Source organism: Strigops habroptila, chromosome 7, assembly GCF_004027225.2.
Source record: "Strigops habroptila isolate Jane chromosome 7, bStrHab1.2.pri, whole genome shotgun sequence".
NCBI classification, from domain to species: domain Eukaryota; kingdom Metazoa; phylum Chordata; class Aves; order Psittaciformes; family Psittacidae; genus Strigops; species Strigops habroptila.
Window position 1 is genome coordinate 45,562,963 of NC_044283.2, and position 17,386 is coordinate 45,580,348.

The window sequence follows — 17,386 nt, forward strand, 5'->3', positions numbered from 1 at the left end:
AATTGTACTTCTTTCCCACAACCATGGAAATACGGTAGATATAAAGTGAAATAATGTAATGTGAGGTAGAAGAAAATTGTAGCTCATTCTCAAGAGAACAGAAATTAAAATGGAGATTTCTACTTTCCCTACCACACGTGTTAAAGTCCTGTTAAACAATATGTTTTCTAAACTACACATTAATTTCTAGGGATTGTACTTGTTTTAATTAAAATAATTTCAGAATCTCAAGAAGACTTTTTGAAAGTAATTCTCAAAGATATGTCAGTGGTGAAACAAGCCCTGCTATGCAGAAAGCTTTAAGTCCAAGCCTGGATCCAGTCTAGACAAGTCAAGCATATAAAAGGATTTCACTTGAGTTGTACTAATTCAATTTTACTAATCGGGCAAGAAGCTATCATAAGTTATCAGTACTACATATGAGTAAATAATTATATGTATTTTTTGCATATAAAGTCCAAATTGAGATGGGCATATGAAAGCAAATTAGCATAATACATAATCTGCCACAAATCACATGTATTTCATCTGATTCCAAGTTGGACAGACTGCTGGCCAGTGCTCTCAATCACTAGGGCTGCAGTTTGTTGACATGACAGTCAGAATTGAGGTCAGCAGGCTGGGTGGGATCACAAGACTATCACTTGGGGATTTCCACGTTACCACTGTGTCATTTTGGATGACAGGATCTGACTGAAGAACTGGCTCTAATTCACTGCTATGTGGTGGCAGAGTGTTTCTTCTCCCTAGTTTGTGGTGCATCTTTCATTAGTAAAATTTGCAGTGTGGAGAGTCTAAAGTACAAGAATTACTCAAGTTCATTACTACAGGAAGATCAACACAAATCTACACAGAGCCTGAAACAGTAAGATGAGCTTGTATCCTTACACCACACTGGATTATTTGTCTTTATTTAACAATGTCTGTTCATGCCATTTAACACAGCACACACTGCATAGCACACCCCATTATATGCAGAAGTTACGTATTTAGCAAGAGGGCAACTAAAACAAAAGCCAGGCCCTCTGCCTGGCCATGCAAAAGAAGTGGAAGAAATTAAAAGCTTTCCAAAAAGTATTTAATTAAATTTGAAAGAAGTTCCTGGATATCTGTATATGAGCAGGAACACCTTTGTCTTAGCAAAATTAATCATGGAAGAGCATAAACAACAAGAACTGAGATTGAACGGGCAGCAAGAATTTAACTATCATCTGCCTTACAAATATTATAAGCTCAAGTGCAAGTGCAGTCCTCTGCATGTTTACATGAAACATAACTTGCCTGTTGTGGACAGAGGGGGTTTCTTGGATCATGCACGGTATATTATTCTCAAGGTTGTAGTTTAAACTGTTTGTCAGGCAGACTGGCTGGGCAGGCCACAAGTCTCCTGCTGGGTAAAGACCTAAAAAGGGAAAAGGGAATGAAATGCAGAACAACAGGAAGGAGGCTCCACAAACTCCAAGTATCACAATGACACTTTATTCTCAGATCCATAATAAGGACTGTATGTTAGATAAAAAAATCCAGTTACCAATCAATCTATTTTTTTGTGATGAATGTCCACCTTTAAACAAATCTCAAGATTTCTATGGGTTAAAATATACATACATAAAAAGACTTGAACTGGGAAGCAGAAATTCAACAAAACAGGGCAAGAAATTCCTATAGACTGTCCTTAATTCATCAGCCACCACCATCAAGGCAGCACCCTTCCTCACGGCAGGACAGAAGGCAGGGATACGATCTGTATCAGCCTCTCCCTCACCCATCAGTCAGTAACCATCTAACCAAGAATGAATGCAGCGGGAACAGGGTCGTATTCTTAATGGACTAGAGCTATTCACGACCAAACAATATGTGAACTCATTATGGCTGTATTTAGCCCCTAGGGCAGATATTCATTGTGCTGCTCTCTATGGACTAAGTGCTCCGACTGCACTTAGTCAGAGCACTTGGTGCAGATACAGATACTTGGTTTCTATCAACCCCAGGAGAACGGGCAGCTGGAGAAAGGAAAAAATCCAAATTAGCAGTTTCCATGAGAAAAGGGTTGCAGAGTCGGCTCTACTTCATTATTTCACACGACAGGGGTTGGAACTAGATGCTCTTAAGGTCCTTTCCAACCCTAACTATTCTGATTCTACGATTATGCATATTGCTACCATGGAAAACATTTTATCAGCATTTGTGTCCTACGACACTCAGGTTAAACCTACAGCAAAATGGACAGTCACAGGCAAGCAGTTCTGCTGCCTGAAGAACCTTGTGTCCTAATCATCTTTCAAACTCCACCTCACCATGCCTGATGTTTTTATGAATCCCACTCAACAAGCTAGTATTACTTCCCTCAGAGATAGAAACAATGAAAACTCGGAGTTTCAACAGCCCAACCCAGCTTCATTCATTACTGCTTTCAAAGAGAGCAAGTCCCAATTGTGGAAATTTAGAGACAAAAGGTCATATTTAATTTGATGCCAAGCTTCATTTTAACACAGCAACCAGTGCTCTTCATCTTCCAACCATGTTACTTTTAAATCTTGCAAAGCAAGAGGATGAAAAAAACCCGAAAGAACACCTAAAACGAGTTGAAACCTAAATGCCATCTTTTCCCAAGTAATAAATGATAGGACAAGAGGTAACAGCCTCAAGCTGCATCAGGGGAGGTTTGGATTGGATATTAGGAAAAACTTCTTCACAGAGAGAGTAATTCAGGTATTGGAACAGGCTGCCCAGGGCAGTGGTGGAATCACCATTCCTGGAAGTGTTAAAAAACCACGTAGATAAGGCCTTCAGTGATATGGTTTAGTGGTGGTCTTGACAGTCCTGGGGTAATGGTTGGACTTGATCTTAAAGGTCTTTTCCAACTTAGTTGATTCTATGATTAACACAGAGTAGATCCAGCAAAAAATATCAAAGTTATAAGCCTTCATTTAGCAAAGCTAACTTTGCTCTTAACTTGTTTAGAAGTCAAGTTCTAATAACAACATATCTATCAAGTTGGTGTATAGAAGTATTATTAACAACATCAATGAGACTGCTTGACAGAGTATGCAAAAACCAGCTTCAGTAACTGACCTTTATTTTTGTCAGGATCTGCAGCTATGTCAGTGAAATTGGGACATAAGGTTTCAGGATATTGGGGGATGCTGTTCATGTCTCTGCTGGATGAAAAGAAAATTTAATTTCTTAAGTCTAGACACTGTTCTGTTTCATAATCCAAAGTATTTTGAAGGAAATACACAGAGATGTAAAAAATATTCTAAGGAACATCATGATTGACACTGCTTTCCCACTTTCCTGATTTTTCATATCTTGAATTACCACTGGGTAAATTTTTAAAGCTGGGGTTTTTTTCCCAATTAAAACACATGCAAAATGAGTAAAATTAATACAGCTTAATTACTCCACTTCTATTATCCAAATATCAACTTATTGCAAATTAATTCAACAGCTCTTCTCTAAAATTGGAAGATGAGTAGGATCTCTTTCATAATGTTTCAATGCTCCCAACAACTTTCAGAGAAGTTTACTTTTACGTCCATGAAGATGCATAGGCACACATAAACATCAATTTCATATTTGTCAAAACCAATCAAAGAAACTAGTCAAAATGAATGGAAAGGGAACATTTGCAAGCACCAGAATCCCAGGGGAAAAGGATTAAATTATTTCTGCTAGTAAAAACAGAGAGTTATGAATGAGAAGTGAAATGAGGACTCACAGCAAAAATCGTAGATGCTATCACTACTACAGTAAAGAGGTAGAAAGGAATGTGGGGAAGGGGGGAATCAATTTTCATGCTGTATATCCTAGGAGAACATTATTCCCATTAAAAGAATAGCATCAACTTGAAAGTCTCATTCCCACCTTTTTTTTTTTTTTAAACTGTTACTACTTTAATATAACAAAGTGGTAATGGAAATGTAGTAAGTTGCTAAGATCTGGAAGAAATGAGAGGGGAAAAACACTTTCCTTTTTACCCCCCAATTTTATTTTACAGTTGGAAGCATTTATTGTATTTTTCCAGCATAATCCACTTTGCATCTCTTTTCACGTACTGAAGAAGATTCTTCTTCTAACCAGTAAGTTAGATGATCACAAAAAATGACAACAGGTAGGTATAATTTCTCAAACTGAGACAAGATTTCAAGTTGGTGGTGTTTCTTTAATGCCTTACAGGTGTAGATTCAATTTTTTTACCTGGTATTGCAGATGTTATGAGACAGATTTAAAGTGATAGGAGTTTCAGATGGAAAATCATTTTGTGAAATATTCTCTCCTAAAGAAAAGAATGACTGTGAAAATCAAAGATCCTAAAAAAAGAAGTATGCACAGAATATACTGTACACAGAAATAGAATCATCAATGGTGTTAATCAAGTTTTCTCTCACACCAGAGTATCACTAACTGCATTAATTTCAAAGCGTGCTATCTATGTCCACATGGTCTTAAATGTATTTTATGACTTATAAGTGATTACCACACTCTTAATGGAGAGGTTCCTTGTGACTACCAAATCAATTCTGAATTTGAAATTACCTATTTTCTTAAGAGGCATCACAATTTGAAAAAACAGAAAAATCAGGTACACAAAATTCATTATTAGATTGGTGGTTTAGATACATCACATACTATCTTTTGGTAATGTGACATTCTACACAAATACACATGTAAGTACATGTGTATTTTTAAATTACTCAAAACAGCTTTTTTAAATTTAAAATTTACTTCTAGTGCCATGTGAATCTGGATAGTGATGGCAGTGACAGGGTTTAGGCTTTCAACTATTTAAATGATATTCAGGTACTCAAAAAACTGCAGTAATGAACCACAGTTCCCATTTTACATATTAGTCAAGTGGCTCAAGTCTCCTGGATATTTATGCCTCAAATACAACTATGTAATCCTAGTATCCTCAGATCTGGACTGCTTTCACACATTCCTCATTTGTGGATTTCTTAAATAGCTGCAATATTTTTAAAAGAATAATGTGATATAACATAAATACAAAGACAGAAATTGCTTTGACTAGTGACTCTCAGTTCTTCCATTTTTCCATGAAAACTAATTGAGCAGCTTCCTCAGTGAGCAGCCTGACACCTTCTCTGTAACCTGACAGCTCATCTTTATCCCCACAAAACTTGTGGTACTTTTTTCCAAGTACCAAGTTCTTTACATCTCCCCCCATGTTTCTGAGAGGTGCTCTATAGAAAGCAGCTTACATGTCCCATGTCACAATACCCCTTTCCATTCAGAAGGAAGGCTGAAACTCTGCCCACTGCTGTCCAGAGGTGATATTTGCAGAACTTACTGGATGGAAGAAAATGCCTGGCAGTAATCATGGGCTTTTTATCTCCATCTGAACTGCTGGTACTGCTCCAGCTACCCCAGCTCCCACGACTGGCACGAACGCTCCCTGATGAACTTCCACAATCCGAGCTTGAATCAGAGCAAAACTTCTCCAAACACTTCTTTTTGGACCGCTGGTAAAAACTTTCTAAAGAAGTTGTAAAAAACCACAACGATACAAAATATTTAAGAAAATCTTTCAGCTGAAGATTCAGTGAAAAGTCATCTGAAACACGAATTTACATGGATTCTCTGAATTTACTAATAATAGGACAGAAAATAACATTTATTGATAGCCTTAACATAAACACGTGAGCTCCACAAGGAGCTTATGACCTACACGACATCCCCCGTAAAATGAATGCAAGTGAGGATACAGCGCAGTTAGAGGCATAGGTTTGAAATAAGTAGCCCATACTGTTCTCTGAAATATATAGTTAATATTTTAAATATGAGACATATCCTGGCTGTAGAAATATGCATACTGAAAGCAATGACAAATATTGCAAGTAATGAATTCATAAGCAATAGATTCTCCTTTCTTATTATCTCATCAGGGAAGCAAAGGACAATCCTACAAACATTGATACATTCTTCAGCCCTCCTCTTCCCCAAAGCCAAGGAAAACAGCTGCTTAACATCTTGGCAGAAAGGCAGGAAGCAGGTACCCATGCTAGAAGTGATTTTTTAAAATGACCTGCCTATTCTAAAGGTGGCTCTCACAATACATCCGCTTCAGTTAATACCGGCTTTAATTTGAACACACAACCAGACCGTCAGTCCTTCAGCCGGGACTGATGGATTATGGCTTTAAACTGACTCCTTCTGATTTGCACCACAAACCAACCTCATGGACAAAGCATGCGGAGCCCTTCAGAAGCAAGCAGGTATTATTTCAGGCACTGCATCGTGCCAGTCCTGCCATCTTCACGTCGAGGTTAAAAAAGGGAGAGAAGCACAGGTCTCTCAAGGAAGGAATACAGCTCTATTGCCACAAAAACCACATTATGTTGCCTCCCCCATTTAAGACAATTAAGACTGCATACCTGTTTCTCCCTGTATAGACAAGTTCCCAGGCTTTTGGTCCGCTTTACAGTTTTCCCCATTTCCCTGAGGACACCAGGCTCTTATTCCAATATTTGCTCTCAGATCCGGCCTTTCAAATTCACTGCACATATGCTTCAACTCATTCTGCTCAGGGACCCTAACACAACCACACCCAAAGAAACATGTTTGCATTTTACATTTCAGCTGCATTTTTCCTTTTCAGGCATTAAACACTTCAACTCACACAACTATCAAGGCAGCATGTGGGGCAAAGAATAGGTTCAGGAGTCTTAATCCCCACCTTTACAGAAAGCTAAAAAACCTTTCACAAAGTGCTCTATCCCACCACACAGACTACCACTTCTCAGGGGGATAAGCAAAACAATGTGTGTACGTTTAACTCCATTCTCTAGTGCACTTGCAGAAATCAATCAGATCCTACAGTGATAAGCACAGTTTAGCATTGTATGAAGACCTAGATACACAGAAAAACGTGCCCTATGTCTATTTCACTGGCATAATTGTAACTAGAGTAAAACCATCATCCGAAGTAATCTTAAGCATTTGCTAGTAAGACCAAAATATCTGGATCCAATATCTTAATCAGAGAGTATTAAGGGGAAATGAATAAAATCCAGCTGTCAAGTTTCTACAGGAAGGGAACGGTTACATCTTAATTCAGAAAGTAGCAACTGCTGAATCAGTTCAAGGAACAGAATTTTCAGTATTTCTCCTCCAATTTTTCTTTTTATCCTTCCTAGCTACAAAGGTGTGCATCCTACAAAGATTTACACACATGCTGACTTCCCACACAATGAATAGTAATTTGTTTATAATGAATTATAACAGCCCCTTTGGATTTACAACCTCCTTGTTAAGTCCACTGACCTCAATAGGACCACTCGCAATAAAAATAAAGTCTGTGAAGGCTTTGTAGGATCATGACCTAAGTCAAAGGGCTGGGGGAAGGGAAGGAGAAGGATTTTTTCCTCATAAGTGTTTCTATTCTAGCAGCAGCTTATAACTGGTATCTTTTAACAATAATCCAAATAATTTAAAATACATGAAAAAATTATTAAAAGTAGTTTACAACTGACATTAGAAATGCATTTAAACAACCCTTAAGGGGAAACCAAAAATAACTACCCAAGGTGCTCTCAACATTCTTTTGAGCCTGGTGCTGCTCTAGTATTTGTAATATAGAGGCAAATATGCAAGCCACTGTCTCTTTCTATATATTTCTCTTCATTTTCCAGAACTACTAGAAGACAACATTCCCTCAGGTACTCAATACAGCAGACGATTCTCCTGAAGACGGGACCATTTCAACAATTTTGTTTTCCTTTTTTCACTGAATACACGACTAGATTTTATTCGCATAATACACAATGGAAAGGAAACTAACCATCCAAACTTCTGAAACAGCAAATTCCAGACTGTAACAGAGAGCAACCACTGCTACACAGAATGGGGTGTGTCTATATACATGCAGATTTACAAATGGGATATTTTTTTTGTGATACTTAGTACTGCACATTCTTAAAAATAAAGGCTCAGGCCAGGATTAAATTGTGTTTATTTAAACAGATAAAGCAATCCTGCCAAATGTACTATGCAAAATCTACGGAAACATTACAGCAACTCTGGATTTCTTCATGACTTGGTGAGGCAATACATACCTTGTACTTATATTAACATTCTTCTTCTTATTTTTCCTAGATGTTCTATTTCTATTCCAATTCATATTTGGTACATTTCCTTCCTTCTTCTCCTGAGGTTTCTTCTTCCTATACACATCTTCTTGCTAAAGGTAAAAATATGAGCCGAGAAAATACATACATTATAAAATGAAGTTAACTCAGTAAATGAACTCCATTTTTCTAGCTAAATTTCTCTGGATAAAACAACCTGACCCAAATGCATAGTTACTTCATGATTTAGTGCCTTTCCACAGCACATCCTCTTTCCAGCACCATCAATTTGACCAGCCTTTCCAAGACTCTGTCCTTCAAGACACCAGCAGATGATGAGAGAGAAATATTTGAATTCCCAGTGTTAGCATTTTCCCCCTTACAGCATCTAGCTCTGACTTCCAGGGAAATAAAAAAATAGGGGGAGAAAAAAGAAAGCAGTCAATAAAATTCCCAATGTGCTAAAACCAAAAAACATCTGCCAGATTTATGATCAGTCTGTGTGCAAGTTCAGCAGCAATAAATCCTCCCTTTCCTCAGCAGCTGGGAGGGGGGGGCTTGGGGTATTCATTTGAATTACAACTGAGGAAATTCTGGGGTAAGTTAACCAACAAATAATAGCAAATTTAAAAAATGCAAGAAATGAACCGAGCTCCATCAGCCACACATGGAAAGAAGTTTCTAACAACAGTTCTCAAAACAAGACCAGACGCTGTCTTTTCTGATATATATTCCTCAAAGCACACTAAGCAATTCCTCCCTACACCTTTTTGCCATGAGATTCCTATGCAGTAGACAGGACACAAATATAAACCAAATTCTTGGGTTTACTAATTACCTGATTAAGTTCTTTAAGTGTTTTACTCTGCCTGCAATAAATGTACAGTCTGTGGCATTAATAGGCAGTGGATGTGGACAGCAAGTCTGCGTACTTCCTTATTCATCTGATTTACAGCGTTTCAGATCTGTGACCACAGGTAATAGTCCCTAATACACATACATACCTATATGTCTATAAATATATAAATAAGCACTAAAAAGATCATTTTAAATTTGGAAAGCAGAAAGGTCACAACACAAACCTCAGAAGAAGTAATCTCTTTTCCGCAGCATGGAGTCTCTTCTTTAGGTCCTTTATTAATCTTTTTCTCTGTGGAAGGCTTTAGGTTGATCTCCTTTTTTAAAGTCTCACAGTTTTCTGTTTCATTCCTGAGAGGCACTTGCTGGCTATTCCCTAAAACTACAACAGTAACATCAGTTTACTTGGGAAGAGAACAGGCTCCCAATCATAACCACAGTATCTTTTACTTTTCTTTAAAAACAGACTTATGTTGCTTTCCAGAACACTAGGAGACCAACCTCTAGGCTGATGATGCTGAAAATTTCAAAAGCAAAAGCTAATGCTGTATAAAAATTCCTACAGCGGTTGCAAAAAGTAGCTCTGTACTGATTCAAGCTTCTGGGCACTCCACTCCTAGCACATGCCTAAGTTGCCCAAGAACTGCTCATTTCATCTGAATTTGAGCTATTTGGGTGCCAGCCATGGATCTGTAAGATAGAATCTTAAGTCAGGGAATACTGGGCTAATAAACAGAAAAACTCTGCAAGTTGGGTGGGGAAGACACCTTTCAAAAATGGGTAGATCAAAATAAGAACAGCCTGCATTTGGTGCTTTATGTCTCTGAAGCGCCCTCTGCATTCACTATGAAGACAAAGAGAAGTCATCCTTTCTTTAGGATGGGTTCCACATTAAAAGTTCATTTTCTTGAGAGGCTTGTGAGGAAGAAGAAATATTCTTGTGTAACATAATCCACGAGATGAAGAAAATGAGAGGAAACTCGCCTCAACAACTAGATGAGTTGTGCAGGTGAGTCACAGCCAGTGCTGGATAGGGCAGAACTAACTTCAGCTCTGATTGTTTCAGGTATCTTGGATATCTGCTATACATCCACAGTGATCTGCTACCAAGACTCTTGTCTGCTCTACATGAGAGATGCCATCGTTTACTGGTCTCCTCAAACAGCAAAGGTCCACCCAAACATTTTTTTGTGGTTTCCTAGCTACCAACCATCTACAGTGTCCTAGCTCTGAGTCAGCCACCTTCTCGCCTCTGGAGCAGGCAGTCACGATGACCACAAAAGAAGCCCATATGAACGAGACACTGAAAACACCAGGCAAGGGAGGGTGCCAGAGGTCTAAAAACCACTCTGTTCTTCTCCAGCATATAAACATGGGAGTACCTGAGATCTTTAAGACTCTGTCTGCACAAAACCAGGTCTGTAGCTATAAATCAAGACACAAACACTGCAGCATGGTACTTTTTAGACTTCATTTATCCTACCAAACTTCTTGAAACACAGACATACATTCCTGACAGTGCAGAAAACAACTGCTAATAGACAACACATCAGATTATCTGTACTGCTTTACCACAGAATACAAGTACACCTGAAACACTGCCTCAAGGTGGAAGCTTTGTCAATGAAAATGTCTACTAACTCCCAACTGTTTTATGTACAACCATGATTTCCACAGTACTTTAAGTTATTTTGAGTAACTCAAAGTTACTTTCCTGTACATGTAAATACAGTTAAGACATAATTACTGATTATTCTCCCCTCTATCTGATTTCCTAATTCAAAGCAAAGAATGAACAGCACTTTGCAGTTTAGAAGCACATGAAAAATGTCAAAATACTTTGTAAGTATGAATGAAGTTCATTCGCCTCCACCTGAGACAGCACACTTGTACCTGCTGTATCTCACAGATAACAACACACCTGGAAACAACGGGCCCAGGGTAACAACTACACACTACAGCAGGGCCTGAAATCCCACTGTGATGGCTCACTCACTAAATTAATCTGCCACAGCTACAGCAAATGCCAGCCTTCAGTATCCAACTACTCCGCCAAGTGCCTAAGTAAAGCCAAGCTTTCAGACGATGCATTCTCCTACCCTGCTCTTGATTTCCCCCAGGTGCTCTCAGGCTGCTCTTGAGTTGTGAAGCTAAGAGGCACCTTAGTTCTACAATTGAAGAAACAACCCATCCAAAAGCAAGATAAAAAATACAGCTATGCAGTTACTAAGAGAAAGGTTGATCTGCAGATTCCTACAAAATATAAGTTCACAATATCCTGTTTGCTATTTTAGGTGGTTTTATCAAAGGAGCTCTGAATATCCAGTACTGGAGGTGCTTGCTTCACGACCCTAAAAATCAGGCATCACATTTTCAGTGGACCTGAAAATTACAAGCTGGGATATTTCTGAATATTTGACAAGGGCAATTTTTGTCTTCTAAGCAGATCTATGACATCAATTACTTTAACCATTAAAATACTACAGTGTAAGCTTGAAATCTGTAAACCAAGGCAAATTTATGATTTATGAAACAACTTTTTAATGCAAGCTGTTTCCTTAGGAATGTAAACAGATAAATCATTGTGAAAACATAAGAAACACCACATCTCCTTGTCCCACACAAGAGACAAAATCCTCATCACAGTGAACTCAACAGATTTAACAATGTTCACTGTCAGAAATTAAATAAAATAAAATTTAAAAATTACCACTATTTTTCCTAGAAATTTCTTGCAGTTCTGGCTGTTGCTGAGGTGAATTTCTGGACAAGTGACTTTCAGGTAGCTTCTTGGACATCTTCACAGGACAGAACTCCTGTTCTTTCAGCTCAACTAGATTTTCTGAAGTTTTAAGGTTAGTTTCCTTAGGAAACATACATGTTTGAAGATCTTCCTTCAGATCACACTCTGAAGAAGTATTTTTAATGAGAACTGTATTTTTCAGTGCACTTTCTTCTTTACCCAGAAAGTCTTCTGGAAGAGTTAAATTCTTGTTAACATTTATGCCATTTGCATATTTTAGAGTTACCCAGTTCTCACTGACAACATCAGTGCAAATGTCCTCTTTTGGTGCTGAGATCTGGTTCTCTGCAATCTGGTTTTGTTTCTCATCGGTAGCTGCAATGGCACTGCCAGCCACTGTGTTTGGTTTCTGCTTACTGTAGTAAACTGAACATTTGTGTTTCTTCTGAGAGTGACTGTAGGTCGCAGGACTTCTCTTTGCTGCGTTCTGACTTCGGCTGGAAGAAGTGCCTACAGACAGGAAGCCCTTCCCTTTACCTTTATCTGAGGAACTATAGGAATCCATAAATGTCTTGCAGGTTCCCCTGGACAAAAAATAAATTATTTGAGATTCATTTTTATCTGTGAAGCTAAGGTGAAGTGTTTTATGGGATATTTTTGTAAAAGAAAGAGGGGGCACATTCACAAGCTGTGAAACTGCGTTAGGTCTTCAATTTATCATATCAGCTAAGCACATTCTGATTTCAGTGAGAGCTGAGAAAGATTCAGACTTCAAACACGCTTACATGCTTCAATGAGTAAGTGCCTAACTGACCACCCAAAAGGGTCAGATTTGAGGACCATTAATGTATTTTCAGCTCTTTCCATGGCTGCCACACATGCTGTATCCTTTACTTCCATCACACAATTTTTACCTTATGCACTGCTGACAATATACAAGAGTCAGAAAGTTCTTCCATTTCTTTTTTGTGGAGGTGATACCCAACACTAAAAGCTGCTTGGAACACCATCTCCTCTAAACCAGCCCACATCAATATCAAAATACAGACAGAAAGCATTACTCCACAATACACAGGGTACAAAAAAAGGCAATTCAAAAGAAGAAAAAAGTATTTTTACTTGTAGGAATCAGAGCTGATTACGTCAACAGAGTTGCTGTTCTGCTGTGGTGAAGAACTAGGATTTGGCCTCTGTCTTGATTTCATGAACTCTGCTAGAATATACTGGGCTTGCTGGAAGGCTATTAGAATCACTCCGAGCAGGGACAAACTGCCAAAGAAAACAACAGATACTGGTGTCTACAATTTTCAGGAGTATTCAGGGACAGAGTTAAAAAGCTTTAACAAAATGCACTTTCCAAACATTTTGTTAGTAAATTCTAAATAAGGAGGCAGACAAGAAAACTCAAAATACAGTTTAAAGTAAATAGCAATTCTAACGGTCTTTTTTTTTCCTTTTTTCTTTATAGCCCTTGCCATTTATTCTCTCAATAAAAGAACTCAGCCAAGAGCTTTACAAAGGAAAAAAAAACTAACAAAGGAAAAAATCCATTCTGAAAAAGCTAATACTTGATTTGAAGGTCAGTTAGAAGTCTCATTACAACACAATGCAATATCTTATAGTATGATACCTATCAGTCTTCTGAGTACCTTCTGTTCATTCATGACAGTTATATCATTATTTTGATATTTATTTAATACTGTCTCTTTCTTTTCCTAGAGAAAATGCTGCATAAAATGGGCTATAAATGCCACCACACTTTTGAACTAAACTTGAAGCTGCAAAATATCCTTTCTTTCTCTCTGGTGTCTTAATTGCACCAAATATAAATCGATCAGAATAAAAATTTTCGTGATTCATCAAGGCACCTTCTCAATCATGCAGTATGAATTTTGTCAGCAGGAAAACAGAATGAGAAACTCCTGATCATTTAGATCCCTGTAAGTCTCCTTCTGTTGCATCTAGAACTAGTAATGTGGTCATCAGTGTTGCTTCATTTGTGCTCTGAGTATTTTCAGTGTCGAAACAATAATGCAAGCAGAACCATAGCATATATCAGGATCTCAGTTAGGTATGCATCAGCACATGTATGTATAACCATGATATTCACATTCACTGCTTGTTAGTACTGATTGTAGGAATTCAGATTGGTGTGATAAAAGCATTGGGCATTATCTGTGACAAACACAACATTCATTTCACACTACACAGTGTGAAAGGTTAGTAAAGGAAAACAAAAATAGGCTATGTGTAGGAGCAGAGCCCTTAATTGTTATACAAAGGTGCTGTCCTCTTAAAAGCAGCTTACCATGTGCATGCAATGAGTAAGCTAACACAAGCCAATTAATCTTTCTGGGCGAGCCTGTTTAGCAGTGTGCCTAGCAAAAGCTAACAATAAGCACAAGTATTTTTTAACAAGTGAGAGGAGGAAGAAGGCAGAAGGAAAAGCAGGTCTTCACTTGGTTTTCTGAAACTTTATAAATAAAATTCATGCTCATTTTTCAGAAATACTTAATCTACCAATCCACTTGATTATACTTACGACATTCAAATACTAATACGTTACATGTGCATCTGTACTGTGGACAGATTAAGTCTTCTTAGCAAGGAGTATTCCTGTGGAGGTATCCTAGCCTTTTTTCTTTGCAGCCTTAACATGGAAGTTTATCAGGAGGAGCAGTAAGAAACGCTCAACAACTATCACCAGCTACTGCATCACACCTAAGCTGTCAGAACTCTTGGGACACAGATACAGCACAGATTTAGGCCCTGTCGCCACTAAAAATTTAACACAAGCCAAAAGTATTTGCTGATCTTTCACTGGCGTGTCTCTTTCAAACTGGTGCAGGGGCCCTGAAAGCATTACCTTACGAAGAGGACAGTGAGCCTCCAGAAAGACTCTTCCCAGCTGGGTCCTGGCACCACATCTGCACACAGTGGTAATAGATGGTGAGGAAGAGTCACGTTGAGCGTGAAGTGGAACTCCAAATTGGCAGCAGTCACCAGTGTAAGCTCCCTGATTACCCATGAAGATGTAAAGTCAGGAGTAAATCTGTCAGGAAAAGCAGACAGAGCTGGTGTTATTTTTCCATTGTTGGGTTGAATTTCATTTTCTGAGTCACAGCGATACCGAAAAATACAAAATAACTTCTGATCTAATAAAAAAAAAAAAAAAGACACTGAAATAAGTGACCACTGTCTGCTTAGACTATGCAGACGGCATTAGCACATAACAGAGGTAAGACTGTCAAGTTGTCGAGTGCACAGGCAGCATTACTTCAGAAAGGGCCAAGTGCTAGTGTAAGTCTAGAACAAGGCTGGAAAGACAGGGAAAGCAGAAGAAAACATCAGATTCGTCTCTTCTTCCACTTACTTCCCTGACCCATATCATTATTCTATTTGACTGCCTCAGGTACTGCTAGGAGGTATGACTTGCCTTTCCAATCAGTAGAGGTGATACTTGTATATAAAACCGCAGACACTGCAACACAGTAATATTACTTCTACTTGTGTTTAAGTCATGATTCTCACTCAACAGGATTTTAAAAGCAATCGGTTTTAGACTGCAACGTTAAGAAAACATCACTAGATTGTGGTCAGGCTACTTGGAAAAAGCCAGAGAATAACAATCAAATAATAAGAAAAAGCCAGAGAATAACAATCAAATAATAAGAAAAAGCCAGTGGCAAAACATTTCTTACTCTTTTATTGTGACAACTGTTTTGCTTTAGTTCACTACTTCATAATGCACTGATAAAAGCATGTAATGCTGCTTTTTAAAAATAATTGAGTCTTACAAAGAAACATTATTATCAATTTGTTAGAATTACTCTTACTGTAAAGGGGAAATGCTTATGAAATTTATATTTGAAGCTCACCAAATTCTATGTGAGGGTTTGCTATTGGAGTGTCTGTTACTGAAATTAATTACTTCAAATTTCCAGTTAAGTTAATTTGTCAGCAAATTTGTCAGTGCTTACACAATGCTGATCTCTCGTGACGAGTTCTGAGCCAGGAAAAATTCCTGACAGTCTAACACTTCAAATCCATATCCTTGGCAACTGTAACCATTGATTTTCATTGATGAAATTGTTATAGGAAGAGGCCCAATATTCTCTACTTTGAAGTTCTTCGTAATAGATAGAATTTGCTTGCTGTCTTTCAGTTCTTAAAAGAGAAAAAAAAGAATAATTATTTTACAGTGTGTAAAAATTATTTTTCTTATGTTTATAAATGAATTGCTATTTTTACTTTCAATCTAATAAAAAATTCAGAAGTGATCAACACTCTGATACAGACTGATTTGCAGTAGTGTATTTCTAGAATGCATAACTATCTTCAGTCAGTGTTTTGAGAAAACAGAATCTACACCTCTCATGACCAAGCTCTTCTGCTTTTTCTATTTCAACATTCTGTTTACTTTGCAATAATGTAAACAGAAAGTGGTATCTGTACCACTATGGAATAATGCAGCCAGCTACAAAATCAAGAGACTTGTTTCGTCTTACTCACGTCGTCTGCAGTCCATTAGTGTAGCTTCTGGCACCTTGAATCGAAGAGATCCTCCTGCACCAGGTAGTCTTCCTCCTACTTTAAGCAACTCTTTGGCTCCAAAGCCTTCTACATTGACCACATCCAGAACAGTCAAGTTGTTTCTGCCATAATACAAAAAACAAGCAATCAGCCACTAAAACACAACTGAAGTTTTCAAAATCACTTCTTTTCTATCTAGGTGCCAATCCAAGAAAACAGTGTTTCAGTAACAGAGTTACTGGCCACACCAGGATAGGTTTCCCCTAAATACAGACCGGATCTCCCTGGAACCAGTCACCAATGAATTTCACACAGTGAAGGAACAAGCTTTGTGACCGCTGCCACTGGATAACAACAGTTCCACCTAGTGAAAATGGTTGCTTTTTCCATAAACTATCTTTTCCCCCGGAGATAACCAATGAGTGACTGCACATTAGACCCACTGGATACTTAAATCCTATCATTATGAATTAAACTGAAAACAGTAAAGCCACCCAATGTGTTGCTCTCTTAACTCAAAATTACCTCAGTACATTCATATGCATTTTATAGCCCATGGTCACATACCAAGGAAAAAAAGGTGCTTTTTTAATGACTGAGGCATAAGGCACAAAGACCCTTTAAGCAATTTTTATTAAACTGGATGTATTCTGACTTTCAAATTTTGACCAATCGTCTTTGCTTCAAGATTTGGCAAATTCATTTTCACATTGAGTTATTTGATTCTCACTTACAACTGAAACTTGGCTTACCTGATTAAAATAAGGGAAGCTACTCTTCTGTAGTCAACTGGTGTAAAAATTACACCAACTTTTCTAGTTTCCAGCGGCTGTAAACTTAACCAAAGCAGCTCAGAACTGCATTTCTGGTTGATGAGATCCTCCTGATATGCATTCTGTTAAACAAAAATGCACTTCTTATTCCAGAAAATGTGTGTTTAAAGATCTCTATAAAGAAAGCACTACAACTTTACTTAGCACCACATATTTTTGGCAAGGTGCAGTAACTGCTAACTAACTTGTTATACAAAAGTCTTTCAACTTGACAACGTAAAACATCAGATAAGGTTGTTTATTTGAGCTAAAGTTCATATTACTGCATTTATTATTATGAGGAATGTATTACTTCATTTTTTAAAACAGCTTTTATTTGCTCAGATGGAAAA

At 37.8% G+C, this 17,386-nt stretch overlaps 1 protein-coding gene across 9 annotated transcripts in view; it reads right to left on the reverse strand.

Annotated features, from left to right (window-relative positions):
* TMEM131L (transmembrane 131 like) overlaps positions 1-17,386 on the reverse strand; it is an 84,683-nt gene that overhangs the window by 5,463 nt on the left and 61,834 nt on the right. For 3 of the 9 annotated variants that reach the window (XM_030493196.2, XM_030493197.2, XM_030493202.1), the window contains 13 exons: positions 16,974-17,116; positions 16,201-16,343; positions 15,669-15,855; positions 14,555-14,740; positions 12,808-12,957; positions 11,656-12,272; positions 9,170-9,327; positions 8,076-8,200; positions 6,396-6,553; positions 5,312-5,497; positions 4,201-4,279; positions 3,076-3,161; positions 1,282-1,402 (listed from right to left, as the gene is read on the reverse strand). In XM_030493196.2, coding sequence (XP_030349056.1) covers positions 1,282-1,402; positions 3,076-3,161; positions 4,201-4,279; positions 5,312-5,497; positions 6,396-6,553; positions 8,076-8,200; positions 9,170-9,327; positions 11,656-12,272; positions 12,808-12,957; positions 14,555-14,740; positions 15,669-15,855; positions 16,201-16,343; positions 16,974-17,116 — 2,339 coding nt within the window. The remainder of the gene's footprint in view (positions 1-1,281; positions 1,403-3,075; positions 3,162-4,200; positions 4,280-5,311; positions 5,498-6,395; positions 6,554-8,075; positions 8,201-9,169; positions 9,328-11,655; positions 12,273-12,807; positions 12,958-14,554; positions 14,741-15,668; positions 15,856-16,200; positions 16,344-16,973; positions 17,117-17,386) is intronic. The other 6 variants (XM_030493203.2, XM_030493200.2, XM_030493199.2 and 3 more) reach the window with 5 other exon arrangements.